The sequence below is a fragment of the Camelus bactrianus genome, chromosome 9 (genome assembly GCF_048773025.1).
Source record: "Camelus bactrianus isolate YW-2024 breed Bactrian camel chromosome 9, ASM4877302v1, whole genome shotgun sequence".
In the NCBI taxonomy this organism is placed as follows: Eukaryota; Metazoa; Chordata; class Mammalia; order Artiodactyla; family Camelidae; genus Camelus; species Camelus bactrianus.
This window is the reverse complement of record NC_133547.1, coordinates 45,096,316-45,112,087: the sequence shown is the minus strand read 5'-3', so window position 1 is coordinate 45,112,087 and position 15,772 is coordinate 45,096,316. Positions and strand designations below refer to the sequence as shown.

The 15,772-nt window shown below is 42.0% G+C and overlaps 1 protein-coding gene and 1 long non-coding RNA gene across 2 annotated transcripts in view; one reads left to right on the top strand and one right to left on the bottom strand.

The window, feature by feature from the left end:
• The window catches only part of CASQ2 (calsequestrin 2), a 57,982-nt gene that overhangs the window by 21,024 nt on the left and 21,186 nt on the right, over positions 1-15,772 (top strand). The window contains exons 2-5 of the mRNA XM_010968259.3: positions 444-528; positions 3,623-3,723; positions 5,207-5,318; positions 9,810-9,883. Of these exons, the coding sequence (XP_010966561.1) occupies positions 444-528; positions 3,623-3,723; positions 5,207-5,318; positions 9,810-9,883 (372 nt within the window). The remainder of the gene's footprint in view (positions 1-443; positions 529-3,622; positions 3,724-5,206; positions 5,319-9,809; positions 9,884-15,772) is intronic.
• Positions 2,667-15,685, bottom strand: LOC123612566 (uncharacterized). The gene is made up of 3 exons (XR_006719848.2): positions 15,039-15,685; positions 3,582-3,746; positions 2,667-2,802 (listed from the first exon to the last, which is right to left on the bottom strand). It is a non-coding gene; the product is annotated as an uncharacterized LOC123612566 (long non-coding RNA).

The window sequence follows — 15,772 nt, the reverse complement described above, 5'->3', positions numbered from 1 at the left end:
CTCAGCCTCTCTAGCATCCCTTGTGTCAATGCTCACCAGACTCCAGGTTCGTTTGGTGGCTGAGGATGGGCTCCAGGCCCCTTGTTAGCTATCTGTGGGTATCTGAGTACTCTTTGCTTCCTTTCTGATTCTCCTCTCTCCCAATTCAAATTTTACCTACCGTGAGGACAGAGAAGGGTGTGTGACAATGGATGGAGTCTTTCAGATCTTATGCTTTAGTCTGGTCCTCACATTTTCTCTCTTTGGTTCTCAGAATTCTGCTGAATCATCCTTCTCTTGAGGGGATAAGCATAGAATCCCAACACTGCTGCTTGAGTTGGTCACAGAGTAACAGGAAGTATGGAGGAAGGTCTTCTTGTCAACATACCAAAATAACATCCCTGGTATTTGCTACCATCTTTCTGCCCTTGACTCACTCACTCTTCTACCCTTGTCTTTCCCAGCTTGTGGCCCAGGTTCTGGAACATAAAGATATAGGCTTTGTGTTGGTGGATGCCAAGAAAGAAGCCAAACTTGCCAAGAAACTGGGTAAGTGTGATTTTTTGGAAATATATCACAAAGAAACAAATGTGTCTTGCCAAAAAAAAAAAAAAAAAAGGGAAAAACCAGTCATTTTTTTCTTGCATGATGACTGGACTATTTTTAAATAAATATAAAATGATCCTGCATACCTTAATCCTGAGTCGGGGAAGAGTTTCACAAAAGTAAATATCAGCCTGAATAGAATGATTTCACATTCATCCCTTAATATATCGTCGTATCAGGCAGGATACAAGGAAGAGGGTTTCTTCCTGGAGAACTGGACACTAAAGAGTCAAATCTTTATTTCCAGCTCCTAGAGCAGGTTGAAAACTAGCTTCTCTATCTCAGTGCTACGGTGATCTCTCTGAGGGAGATCAAATGTCTTCCTCCATCACCTACGATTTCCTTCCCTCTTGGCTGAAGCAGCCAGCAAAGGATATCATTAATAGTAGTGACTCCACCCAGTGGTTTCTAAATTTAAGACTAAACCCCAGCTGGGCATTGTCACCAAGGATGAGAGGGAGGATTCAGATGAGGTATGGTTAAGTGACTACCCAATACAAGTTGTAATCTCGTGTGTCAATATGTCATGTTTAAACACAAGTGCCCTTTAAGATGCTTGTACCTCTAATCCACAGGAGAGAGAATATAGGTAACTCCTCTGGTTTCCAAACACTCCTACACCTGCACTGCCCATTTCACTTTTTCTGCATCACCAGTGAAGAATGGCTGTTGAAAGATAGCAGGGGGTTATAAAACAAGACCTTTGAAGAAAGGTTAATTGGATTTGGAGTAGTAAACACAGGATAAAAAAGATCAGTGGTCATCCAATAAATACCTTTAGGTACATGAAATTTCATTATCTTAGACTATTTCAAACATGTGTTTTCTTTTTTTCCCCGTTATCTTAAAGTTGAATTACATATACTAGTTACTACCTTTCCATGAATGATATTTAGATGAAAGTTTTGAATTATTTTGCTATAGAATATCTCTCATAGACATTTATTTCTTTTTTAAAAAAAATTTATTGAAGTGTAGTTGATTTACAATGTTAGTTTCAGGCACACAGCAAAGTGATTCAGTTACACATATACATACATATATATTTTCTTTTCAGATTCTTTTCCACTATATATTATTACAAGAAATTGAATATAGTTCCCTGTGTTACACAGTAGGTCCTGGTTGTGTATCTATTTTATGTATAGTAATGTGTGTCTGTTAATCCCCAACCCCTAATTTATCCCTCCCCGCCCTTTCCCCTTTAGTAACTATAGTTTGTTTCCTATGTCCATGAGTCTGGTTTTGGTTTGTAAATAGAATTTGTATCATTTTTTCCCCAAACAACTGTTTTCTATTTTATTTTCTAGACTAGCTTTTTTAAAATATTTAAATTGTAGGAGACAGGATTTAGGTTAGACACAAGAAAGAACTCATGACTATAAAATGATAATGAATTATTATTGTTTAAAAGCTTCTGGTCTTTTATCAGTTAGTATGTTTCTACTGATGTGTGTGTGTCAATGTAAACAACATATTTATTACATTAAAGATTATGGGTATATCTGATAATGAATTATTGTAAGAAAGTCTGGGGTAGCTCTTTCCCTGGAGACAAATTAAGAAACCATTTTTTTCCCTTGAGCAGAGGAACAAAGTATGTTCAACTCTTTCCCTCATCCAAAGCAAGTGAATGAGTTCTATCCAGTAGCCTCTTGATTCCCTAGTCTTCTCCCTTCCCACTGTCTTGATGAAAAGTTGAATTGGGAGAATTTCCAGTAAATTTATTTAGAGGAAAATGCTAATGTTCCAGCAATCTAAAAATTTATACAGGACAAGCTGGACAATCAGGCGTATAAATAGACTGGTGGATATTCTTAGTGGACAGTGTGATGAGGCTTTAAAGGTCTAAATTAACCTTTATCTGAGCTCAGCCTGGAGGAAACTGGGCAGGTTCTTTCTGACCTTTCCATCCTCAGAATTGACAGGACAGTTGTGTTTTGTGAGCCTGCTCCTTGATCTCCATCCCCATTTCCATTTGCCTGATTTTAGTCTCTGAGCTAGTGCAACAGCTTCCTAACTGATTTCACTCAGAGCAAAATCCACTGGCCGAGGATCCCTCCGGCACCCTTTGTGATCAGTCATTGCCGGCTTCTGGGACACCTGGCACGTTGCTCCTTCAAATTCACAAACGGTGCTCCGTGGTGTGCCAGGGAGTCTTCACAGGTGCCCTGGGTCATGGTGGGCATGGGGCCAGCCTCCCTTTCCCTAGAGGTCCTGCAGAAGAGTTCATTTGGAGAAAGCATCCTCCAGCTAATAGAGGTTTGACAACAATTAATCTAAGGAATTAAGGATGCCATGCTGTTGGACTAAATGCCAGCCTCAGCTAATTTAGCATTCCTGGGGGGAAATGCCACTCTCGGGAAAGCATTTGTGAAAATGGAGCTGAGAGGAGGTCTATGATGGCAAGAGAGATTGGAGTGGCCTTCTTTGGAAAAGTGGGTTGTAAGCTGAGACCCAAAGGAGTTGAAAGATGAGGGATGTGGGGGGAGGGCACTACAGGCCCAAGGAGAACATCTGTGCAGAGAATCATGCACTGTGACTTCTCCTTTATGCCCCCTTTCACATCAGCTCTTGGGCAAAAAGCCCAGGAAGTAGCACTGGGACCAGGAATGCAGTTCTCAAGGGAGCGCAGGTCCACCCAAGGTGGGCTGTAAAGGACAGGGCTGGCAGTAGGTTGTGGAGGGTTGAATGCCAGGCTAAGGAGCTGGTGGGCAGTAGGCACGAGAACTTTTTGATAAGGAGAAAGGGGTCCACAGTGTATTTGGAAAATTAAAGCCGTGGTGAAGTGGAGAATAGGTCTTTCTTTTAAGTTAACATCCAGATGGCATTGCTGGTTATTGACTGTTTTAGTTTGAGTTCCCACTCTGGGAGCCCTTCAGAGGTGTGGTTTCAAGGGAACTGATCCTAGGGTTAATGCTAGTTCCACTGATCCTGCCCCACTGTCACCCAGGGACCCCAAGCCAGACCCTGGCCAACGGGATGGCTCTACCTACCTCAGGATGACTTTACTTTGGGAAATCTGTGTTTCTTGTAGGTTTTAATGAAGAAGGAAGCCTGTATGTTCTTAAGGGTGATCGCACCATTGAGTTTGACGGCGAGTTTGCAGCTGATGTCTTGGTGGAGTTTCTGTTGGACGTAAGCATTTATGCACAGTGGCCCTGCATGGGTTCAAATACAGGGAAAAGTAAAACCCTAAAGTAAGAGCAGAGAAGGCGAATGCCCTGACCTGGTCTAAGAACAGTTTCTCAAGCGTCACAAAAAAATAAAGAGCGCCTGCATCACAGCGATGTTTACGTCTACTGGGAAGCTGGCCCTTAAGTGACCTCAGAAACTGTTTTATTAGAGACCAGAGCAAATTAAGGCTGTGTAGTAGTGACGTTAATTCTCTTAACAATTACACACACACACATACCCCCTGAATCCCTTGGGCTTTGTTTCAGGGCTTCTGAAGAGGAGTGTGGGAAAGAGAGGAGGATGATCATGGGAAGATGGAGTAGGGTGAGGAGGACCCATCTGCTGAGTTACCCTCAGAGCAGAATAAAAAGAGGCAGGGCCAGTGAGCGCCCCAACATCACACTCCTCTCAGCCACAGAGGTGCAACACCCTTAGATCCATGTGCTCAGGCAAACAGAGGAATAAACATTACAAAGATGTTTTATCCATAGGTAAACTCACGCTTTCAATAACAGTGGCAAAGTCAGGTTCTTTTGAATACAGATGCCTGTACAATAAAGAACAACCATTCTGGTGATGCCTTATCTAACCAGCTAGTACATAGTGGCCCATTGCCTTTTCCCCACTGCCTCAAAAACCCAGAGAGGGTCAGAAGTAAGTTGAAGGTCGCCTTCTACAAAAAAATGCCCATCACTTCTGCTTGGCACTCTCTTTGACCCATACCTACAAGCGCTCAAAAAGTAGAAGGAGGCAGCAGAACAACTCTGGGCCCACGTGGCCCTGCCCCAGCTCTGTCAGCTGGGAGGGGGCTTTGGGATGCAAGTAACAAAAACCAGCTTCAACCTCCTTAAACAGTAGGCAACGTGATTGGCCCACACAAATGGAAGGTGATGCCCAGGGTGAGGGTAGATTTTAGGCTTGTTCGAGTCAGGGCTCTAGCTCCAAGTTTCTCCACAAATCACAGGTAATGCTCTTTTCAGTGTGTTGGCTTTGTCCTCAAGCTGACTGTTCTCAAGTCGGTTATAACCAACTTATAAGCTAGCCAGCAACAGGAGCTGATACATCACATATCTTCATTCATATCCAATGAGAGGGGAGAAGAATCTGGCCTCACATTGCTCTCATGAAAGGGAATTAGAACTTCCTCAAGGCCTTCAGCTGATCTACCCTGGAGATTTGTTGGCCAGAGTTGGGTTGCATGGCTTTCCTGAATCAGTAACTGACAAGAGAAATAGAATGGCCTCCAGGACAATCTGCCTACCCCTGGAGGTAAGGTCAGTTCCTCAGAAAGCATGTCTGCTGTGCTCACGAAGGGGGAGGCGGGATGGATACTGAGACACCAGCAGAAAGTTGACAGTTTCTCTCCAGAGCACTCTACACAGATGCTGTATTTCCCCACTGGAGAGGAAACACTTCTCTTATATGAACATCTTTTGTGTTCCAGCTAATTGAAGACCCAGTGGAGATCATCAACAGCAAACTGGAAGTCCAAGCCTTTGAGCGCATTGAGGACCAGATCAAACTCATTGGCTATTTCAAGAGTGGGGACTCAGAATGTAAGTTGTCTGTCAACCCCAGCCTGTCTGTCTAAAGGCTATTTTCCCAGCAAGTTGTGTTGGGTCATCCAGAAAGAGGATGCATCATGGGCATTATTTTGTGCTGGGTGGAATAGAGGGAGAATCTTCCTTGCACCCCATGCAACGGGACATGTGCAGATATTATGCAAACCAGGCAGAGGTACTGAAAGAACATTAAGGTTGGGCCACGTTCTCTGGCCTTGAAGGGGAGTGTGTGTTTGACACAAGGGAGAAGAGCCCTTCCTCCACTTTTTCCACCTGCCCATCAACCCGAGGAATTCTCTCCCTAAATGGGGAAAAGACATTGGCAGCTCCTGTGGTCAGCAGATGGAGAGCTTCTGAATCACTTGGACAGCATTAGAGGAAAACTGGGGTAGGGATGGATGGGCTTGGCAGCTGCAGCACAGTGTGGAAAACTGCTGGCCAGTGCCCCCTGACCACCAAGGCTGCTGCCACAGCACAGCCGCACCCTTGGATACATTCCCTTTAGAAGCTTTGCAGCCAGGGCTGGGGTGGGTGGAGGAACGTATCAGAGCATCACCACCACCCATGCAGGCGTGACTGGGGTAGTGAGTGGGAGTCAGGAAGGGAAGGAACCCCAAAGGCCAACTACTTGAGTACATTTTTTAGAATTGTTTTGGCAGCATAGGCCCCAGAAATTAAGCCTTTTTCTGGTGTCTCAGCCTTGGAGAGAGGAAAAGCGTTAGGAGTGGGCGTAGCAATGAAAGAGAATCTGGGAGCATTAGTACACGGGGGTGGGGGGGTGCAAAGAAGGGCTGCTTATGACTATTTCTGGAAAATCCAAAATATTTTGAATTATTTGTGAAGCTGTGTCTGTACCCCATCTTCCAACTGGCATCCTTAGTCATCTCATTAACCACCCACCTCTTTTCTCTCTCCCACAACCCAACTTAACTGTCTTCATGTTTGCTACATAAAAGCCTCTATTCACCCTCCTTAAGGGTGTGTTGGGGGAAGGCGGCTAGGCTAGCCTGGGAGTTCCACCCAGTTCTTAAAGTCTTTAGGTGAATTATTTAAGTTTTTACATCTTTATACAGATGCTGACTGCTCTGGGATACTGCCCCTGCCCTCTTCTACTTTCTTCTCTTCATTTCATTTCCTTCTATTTCCCTCTATCCTTTTCTCCTCCCCACCCACCCTGCCAATTCTTTTTTTTTTTTATTGAAAGTATAGTTGGTTTACAATGTTGTGTTAATTTCTAGTGTACAGTATAGCGATTCAGTTATACTATATATATATATATATATTTATTTATTTATTTATTTATTTATTTATTCTTTTTCATTATAGGCTATTACAAGGTATTGAATATGGTTCCCTGTGCTGTACAGTATGAATTTGTTATATACCTATTTTATATATACTAGTTAGTATCTGCAAATCCCACACTCCCAGTTTATCCCTCTACCGCCCCCTCTTCCTCCACTGGTAACCACAATTTTGTTTTCTATGTCTGTGAGTCTGTTTCTGTTTTGTAAATAAATTCATTTGTGTCGTTTTTTTAGATTCCACATATGAGTGATATCATGTGGTATTTTTCTTTCTCTTTCTGGCTTACTTCATTTAGTATGACGATCTCCAGGTCCATCCATGTTGCTGTAAATGGTATAATTTTATTCTGTTTTATGGCTGAGTAGTATTCCATTGTATAAATATACCACATCTTCTTTATCTGGCCTTCTGTCAATGGACATTTAGGTTCCTTCCTTGTCTTGGCTATTGTATATAGTGCTGCTATGAACATCGGGATGCATGTGTCTTTTCAAATTAGAGTTTCCGCTGGATATATGCCCAGGAGTCACTCCACCAACTCTTTCCATCAATTTCTATCCTTCTGTTTCTCTCTCTTCCTCTATTAAGCTCAGGATAGCAGATAAGGAGGGAGACAAGGCCAAGACCGGGATAAAAAGCACATCTTCCAGTTTCTATCTTCCCCAACCCTAAACTAATGACAATTATAGCTCCATTTAACTAACATATATCATAGGCCAGGGCCCACACTGGCAGATTCTACAGATGCCTTAGTTTCATTCTCACCACTAGCCTGTAAGGCAGTTACCATTATTATCAGGATTTTAATGATGAGGACATGAAGGAACAGGAAGGTTGAAGAAACTCATCCAATATCACACAGCTAGTAAATAAATGGTAGAGCAAAGCTTTAAACCCCAAGTCTGACTTTAGAGCTCAGACATTTAACCACTGGGCTGTGCTCTCAAGACTTCATAGCTCTGTCAGGTCATGACACACACGAAATGTGACCATGCTTGTATGGCACGTGGGGCATACTGGAAAAGATTTATTTGGGCTTAGCAAAAAAACCCCACTTTTTAAAAGCTTTCTTAATATAATGATAATAATATACAAAATAATAGGAAAGGCATCAAGTATTACATTGTATAAAACTTCCAAGTAAAATATTTTTAAATTTTGAACAAGACTCTTGTGCTTGCTCCTAAGAACGTAGCCTTTGGTATTAGGTTTTATGCCTGAAAAAGCAACAGGCCGTTCCTGATCAAGGTTTTAAATGATCTCTTCAAATTCTTGATCGTAACCCTTGACAAGAGTCTTGGCTTGCACGTGTGGATGGGGGCCAATGGCAGGACGACATTCTTTGCTTTTTCTTTCATTGATGAATAGCCTTTTCTCGCCATTGAACAGCATTTAGGTAATCTAATCTCTAAATTGTCCTTCAAGAATGTGAGCATTTTTCTCTAATAGCTATTACTTTCCTTTTCATTGACAAATATAATGTTAATATTTTTATGATAATTTGAATTGATTTCAAATCCAACTGATCTTTTTCATGGTGTATAATTCAAAATAATAATGAAACATTTCCTCAGGAATAGGCAAATATCACTCTACTGATCTGACAAATTTCTCTTAAGATTTTTTTTAAACATTTTCTGTGGGGGTAATCAAATGTATATACATTTATATATGTTTGTGGCATGGTACAATTTCTTATTTTGATGCTTCTACACAAACAAGACATTTAGGCTGAGGAAAAGAAAAATTATCAATGCAGAGAAATCCAAACTCGAGATCATACTCATTACATTGCCTAATTAGTGACAAATGTTTTTGCACTATTTTGGTGAATATGATGACTTTCCAGCAAGTCCATTAGTTTGGTGAAATAAAACAATTTTTAAAATAGTAACTAGCTAAACAAAAATATTTTAGAAAGTGATAAGCTTTTCTGGTTTCAGAAGTTGACTTTTTAAATAATGTCCTTTACCTGCATCTTAAGACTTGGATAAATATCAAAAATTAAGCATAGAGTGAGCATTTAAATGTTCAGTTTTATTTACTTCAATATTAAAATTATAGAAAGCTGACAAAATACAAATATTACTTTCACTCACGTATGATCAAAAATATTTTGAAGGTTTGGCTTTCTGAAGCCATAAAAGCCTATAGTCCCCTTTAATGAATCAATTTAATAAAATTATGTCCAATTATTATTTTTGAAAGAAATATTTTTTAACATTTTTTATTGATTTATAATCATTTTACAATGTTGTGTCAAATTCCAGTGTTCAGCACAATTTTTCAGTTATACATGAACATATATATATCATTGTCACATTTTTTCTCAGTGAGCAATATTTTTTAATTTATATAAAAACCAATAATACATTATGATAATCCATTAATCAGATTGGCTAATTGTTAATATCTATAGGTGTTAGAAAAAAGAAGGATGGAATGTAGGAAGAAAGAAAAGTAGGAAGAAAGGAGAGAAGGAAGGGATAAATTGAGTAACTCAGAAAATTAAGAAAATCAGTTTTGTGCTCGTTAAGCATATCTAATACTAGATGTTGCTAATAATAGTGATTATAATGATTATGAACATAATAGGCAGGTAGCAATCATCCATTCCATTGATGTTAGTAGAAAATACAAACATAAGAGTGAATTAAATCAAGGGGGAAAACTAAATATTTTGAGCCTCAAAAACCATTGATGACAAGCAAACTTGGACCAAAGTAACATCCCATCAATTGAGGAGAGCCAGTGGGGAAGCCAGGGAGGCAGCCTGTCTCTAGCTGTGACGCTTGCTGAAGTCTTACGCACAAAATAATGGTTATGGAATACAGAACATTTCTAGAGGGAGTCATTGCTTTCAAACATGATATTAACCACTATAATACTGTATAATGAAAAAGAATATGTATGTATAACTGAATCACTAGGCTGGACACCAGAAATTAACACAACGTTGTAAATCAATTATACTTCAATTTTTAAAAAAAGAGTTTTTTGGAGTGATTCAATGCCAGTCAATTCAAATTCCTTGGGAGAAACTGTGGTTTTAAATAGTATCAAATAATTGTCTATCTAAATAATGTCTAACTAATTAAATATCCAATCAGGATTGACTGGCTTCCCACTCTCTTGTGTCTTGAAAATGTCTCTCCCATTTTATCTTTTTCCTGTTAGATTACAAGGCTTTTGAAGAGGCAGCTGAACACTTCCAGCCTTACATCAAATTTTTTGCTACCTTCGACAAAGGCGTAAGTACCTACAAAACCCCAATTTAAACACTTTAAAGGCTGAACTTTCACCACTTTTTCTTTTCTTTTAGCGACATTAACCAACCTCCATCCACTAACACTTTCTCTAGAAGTGTTAGAAATATGGCAGTAAATTATCATTGGATAAGAGATGAGCACAAAGGTGATTAATTCAGAGGATGTAAGGGAATTTCTGAAAACATCCCATAAAGAGGAGTGAACCACTCTTCATCACCTTCAGCATTAAGAATGAGAAATGTGTGAGCCCAGAGGGTGCTGGGATGCTGGCCACTGCTTCCTTTCTGTTTAGGGCCATCCTCTCCCTTCCTGGGGTTGCCTACACCACCCTCCCAGTCCCCTATCCCACCCCCACCCCACCTGACCCCGAGCTACTGGGTTAGGATGGGGGATGGCGTGGGGAGGAGCACTGACCATCGGAAGCCCTGGTGCTTCAGAAAGTCACCTACATCCTCAGGAGATGTCACTGAAGTACGTGTCTATAATTCAGTGGATCTACACTTTCTGGATGTGCAAGTGCTCCTATAAACCAAAGGACGCTAGAGGGACCATGGATCAATGAGTAATTTATTTGGGGTCTACTTTGGTCAGAGTACTCCACTCTGGCTCCAGTTACTACCAAAATGGCTATTTATTGAGTGTTTTCTGGGCATTGGGCACAATTTGATATATTACATCTATACTGTTTCTTATCCTTTAAATAACTCTGAAACAACTCTGAAAAGTAAAAAAAAAAAAAAAACCCATTTCCCAGATGATAAAGACTTGGAAAGGTTAAGTAACATCCAAGGTGTCTAGTGAATTAATAGTAGTGCTGAGATTACAGTTTAGGACAATCTATACCCAAAACCCATCCCCGTTCTTCTGCACTTCACAAACTGTACCTGCCTTTGAGATTCAGGGTGCGCACCCACACTCACATCCACACAACACTCACTCATATGCAACACACACAACACCCATATAACCACATGCAACACACACATAACACAACACACACACTCACACAACGTACAAACATAACACATACCTCCTCACACAATCACACAATCACGCTCACACATATAGAACGCTCCCAATACACACACACATTCAAACCCACATCCACACCCACATCCACACCACCCTCTCACACACGTACCCCAGCTAAAAGCCCTGAGTCACAATATGTACTGTGAAAAATAAATCTAGGACAAACTAAGTCCTGACCAAACTCAAGTGGCAAAGGGCAAAATAAAAACGGTACAAGTTCCCCCTACTGGGGAGGAAGGCAGTTGATGAGCAGTGCTCATGGGCCTTGATGGAGCTCAAGTTTTCTGTGAAAAACAAGTCACTGGAGCAGGGAAGGAGTATAATGAAGAGATTGCATGAAACGTCACTACATAACTGCGTCTGTGGCTAGGACCCCGGTCCACAAGCCTGTAATCCAGAAGAGATTCCAACCACTGTCCGTCTAAATCATATAATCTAAACTTGGAAAAAATTCACCTTAATTGGTTGGATTTGAGTTGGGAGAGAGCTTGAACAGGAATATCAAAGTAATAGCTATCATTTATTCAGTACTTTTTAAATGCCAGGCTTTGTGCTAAAAGCTTTACATAGATTTTCTTGGCATGGTGGGGTGGGAATTAGGTTTGATTGTTCGTTTGCTTGTTTAAATGGAGGTACTGGGGATTAAACCCAGGACCTCATGCATGCTAAACATATGCTCTACCACTGAGCTACACCCTCCCTGATTTACATAGGTTTTCTCATTTAATCCTCTCAACACCCCTGTAGAAGAGGGATTAAAGTTCTCAGTCTCCAGAAGATGAAACCAAGGCACCGAGAGATTAAGTGATTTGCTTGAGTAGGTCAGCCTGACTTCAAAGTCCATGCTCTGTACTGTTGCTGTCCAGAGAAAGAAACAGCACATGTCAAATGCTTAGCTGGTATCCACCAAACAGTAAGCAGTCAATAAATATTAGCCAGTACTGTTGTTAAGAAGGGACAGTCATCTAAGCCCAGGAGAAGGGAGGCTAGGGGAGGATATCAGTGAAAAAGAGGAGGTCCAGGGAAGCCTAACCAAATCCATCCCTGACGTTTGGTTATGATGGGCCAGAGGTGAGTAAGGTGGATCCCGGGTAAGAACTCATCTGAGGGAAGAGAGAGTCAGGCAGACAAGTGTGGCCAAGCAAGAAAGCCTCAGTTCTTAGAAGGGTGATCCAATGCTGAGCTCAGGGTACTGTCTGTTTTCAGATGTGCCTCCAAGCTCAACCATATGGCTTCATATCTGTGGCCTGTAAAGAAAGTGAGGTCAGGCTATAATTAAAAACTCAGAAGGCTCTTCACTAAAAACTCTGTAAGACACTGAGTCAGAAGTACCCCCATTCATGTATGTAGCCTTGTGGGATTTCATAACATTGAAAAAGAGAAAGATATATTCTCTCCCTCTGTATAGAACACAGAATGAAGAGCTGTTGCACTGAGTGGACTGGATGCCGTTTTGGGACTTAAGCATTTGCACCCATCAGTGGGGGAAAGGGGGAAATGGCAGTGTCCAGAAGGCATGGCTGCCCTCAGGCCAAGCCTCAGTGGTGTCCAGCAGGGGGCGCTACAGCAGAAGAGGTGGGCTGAAGGACTGGCTTGTGAGACAGACACACCCTAGGAAATCCCAGAAGGGTCTAGGGGTGGGGAGGTGCTTTATAGAGGTTTGAAGTCAGGAGACGCAAGGGCCCAGGAAGCACTGCTATGGTTTCAAGGATGAAAACCCAGCTGGCAGAGGTTGCAATGACAGGAAGACCTGGCCACAGTGGAGATGCAGGAGAGAAAGATGACAGAAGACACAAAAATAACTTAAGATTGCACGTCTCTGCTTCAAGATAGCCAAGACTGTAAAGCTGCTGAAAACACTAGGGAATCTAGGAAAAAGCATCTTTTAAGGAGCATAAGATGGGTTCTAATTCCTACAAGTTGGGAAGACATTCAACTGGAAGGATCTTTCATTTATTTATTCATTCACTCACTTAGCAAGTATTTATTGAGTGTCTTTTATGTGCAAGGTGCTCTTCATGAAGAGGCCAGGGACACAAGATTTAGCTAAACAGATTCCTGTCCTTGTAGGATTTAGAGTTGAGTCTCTGGGGTGTGGGGCTGGGGCAGGAGAAGATGGGAAGGCAGAAAGAATTATATTAAATATATTATATGAGTTGGAGAACTGTAAACAGGATGGGCTATCAGGGCTGCTGATGCAGATTTGGGAGTTTAGTAGTTTCCAACCACTGTCCATGTTGGTATGCCCCAAGGAGCTTTTAGAAAGAAGCATGGATTCCTGGGCCCCACACTTGGAAATTTGGATTCTCTAGGGTTGTATCTAGACCCAGAAATAGGCATGTAGTGAAATCTCCCTGGGAGATTTTACTTGGCACACAGGTTTGGTACCAGCCCTGCCTGATCTATGGATCTTAATCCTACATCAAGCCACACAAAGGTCCAACCTCTCTGAAGCAAATGGAGCAAGAGAGAGTCAGAGGGCTAAGGGTGGTGTCTACTCTACGGCATCTCATACCCTGAAAAATGTCAGTTCTAATTATCCTGTGCCGTCTCCCACTGGCCTGTTCTTTTCTTGGACTGAACAGTGAGGAGCAAAATAATTATTGAGCCAGAAGAAGCTGTGATTATCTAAACAAAGTTGATGGAGAAGGTGAATGCTGAGATCTAAATTCACTGAGTTGCTTTCATTTGCAACAACTGAAATGGCTTGCTAACTTGTAGAAAACACATGTTATCAAAACCCATACACTTGAAAATGTCAGAAAAATGGCCATTGTACTTTGTAATTTTCATGTCTTTGACAAGCTCCATTCCAACTAATTTTTTTTAAGCACAAAAGAATTCATTATATGGATCTCTTCAGCTTTTAATGGTAAAATCCATTCTTATTTAATTGTACCATCCATGAACCAGATCTGGTCCCTTGGATGCAGTAGGCCCTTCTAAATATTTATTGAATAAATGAACAAATCCATGACTCGATCAATCAAATCTCCTTCAGTCTTTACCATCCAAGATACAATTAAAAGAATAAAAGAAAGGGGTTCTCTGGGACAGAAGATGAGGAAACTCTTTGGTAATGATGGAGACAGTGAACAAGCCTCTGGGAGATTTTGCTCAGAGTTCCCAAGACTTAAGACTATCATAATCTAACTTTAAATTCATGGTCTTTACATGACAGACCCAGACAGAGAGACACACACACACGCATGCACACAGTCACACACACAGGTGTGTCTACACAGCTAACTCCAAAGGAGGTTCTGACGAGCTCCTTTTCACCTTCAGGAAGCCTTAATTCCAGCAGACTGTGCTGGGGATGAATTGATGAGACCATGTTACAAGAGGAACAAAGGAACATCTTGTGACAAACCGCGCACCGCCAATGTAATATTTAAAGGGACATAAATTCCTTTCTGTCCAGTGTCAAGGAGAAGGTAACTTTCAAATGAAAGTAAAGTTGGAATGGAGGCAAATTGGTAGTTTCGAAAGAACACTTCCCTGGACAAACTGTATATGCAAATTGTGCTGCGGGCTCATCCTTTGTAAAATAAATATCATTATAATAGTTCTTATGTCATACAATCGAAGTGAGGGTACATAAATGAATCAACTCGACACACTTTGCAACAGCGCCTGGCACACAGGAAGCACTTCACGTGCTCACTGTTACTAGCTTTTGTTCATCTGGTCACTTCCTACTTCAATAAGCACAGCTTCCTGGTTCCTGAAATATGTAGTATGTGAACTCAGAAAGCCTGAATCCAATGTCACTTCCAAGCCCATTCTGCAATGGGCCCAGCTCTGTGAAGAACTGTGTGTGAACTCAAATAGCTGTTTCCTCCCCTTCCCCACAACCAGACCCCCCGCCCCACAGAAGAAAGAAAGGAAGAAAGAAAAATCCACGCGGTCTTGTCCCTTAAAACAAAATCAGCAGGACTGTAAAATCTCTTTGACTGACTGTAGCTCTTAACACAGCCTGTTGCCCTCAGCTCCGAGTAGGATGCTGGAGTTTCTTTGCCTCGAGTACGGTTAGAAATGTCTTTTGGAATATAATGACCTGGAATTCATAGCAGTTGATGACAAAAGCCACAGGGATACATACCGGTGTTGGCTCAGAAGGGACCGCCTGGTGTAACAGCTTATGTAACATCCAGTTCCTCCCCCTCCGCAGCTAGGCCCGGCTGCCCCGGGGCTCTGCACTGCTGGTCACCGCCACGGGGTGGCAGCTCTTGAGCAATTCCTTTTTAGTTTCAAGGGAACCACTGTTCATCCCTGTGCTTTCTTGGAGCAGACTACGCTCTGAACTAGAAAAGAATGGCACATTCCAGGCCTCTCGAATCACTGCACAAGAAGAGGTGTGAGGTCATCAGCTCTGCAGGCAAACACAGCAAACATTCTGCCCTGACGAGACCATGTGGCCACTTCAATCAAGAGAGCACGTGGCTTCCAGGCTACAGGCCGGCTCTCCAGGCTTTTTCTCTGGTATAGCATGAGCAACTCACCCTAGCTTGCTGGGTACTATCCCTGAGTTAGCGTGGGAAGTCTGAATCCTGGGAAACCCCTCCGGCCTGGACAAACCAGGAGGGTGGGTCACCTTCTGACCAGTAACAAACCAGGCAGTTCCCAGAGCCCGAGAAACCATCAAACAAGCCCAGTGCTGTGAGACAGCCCTGGGGCCAACGCTTCAACCCAAATAGCAATTAGGGTTTATGAGCTGACTGAGGACAGAAGAATGGGTTGGCCTCTGATTCTGAGTACCTGTCTGCATTCAATGGTTTCCACCAATTGCCTGTTCTGTCAAAATTTGTTCAGTTAGATCCATACATCCCAGGACAC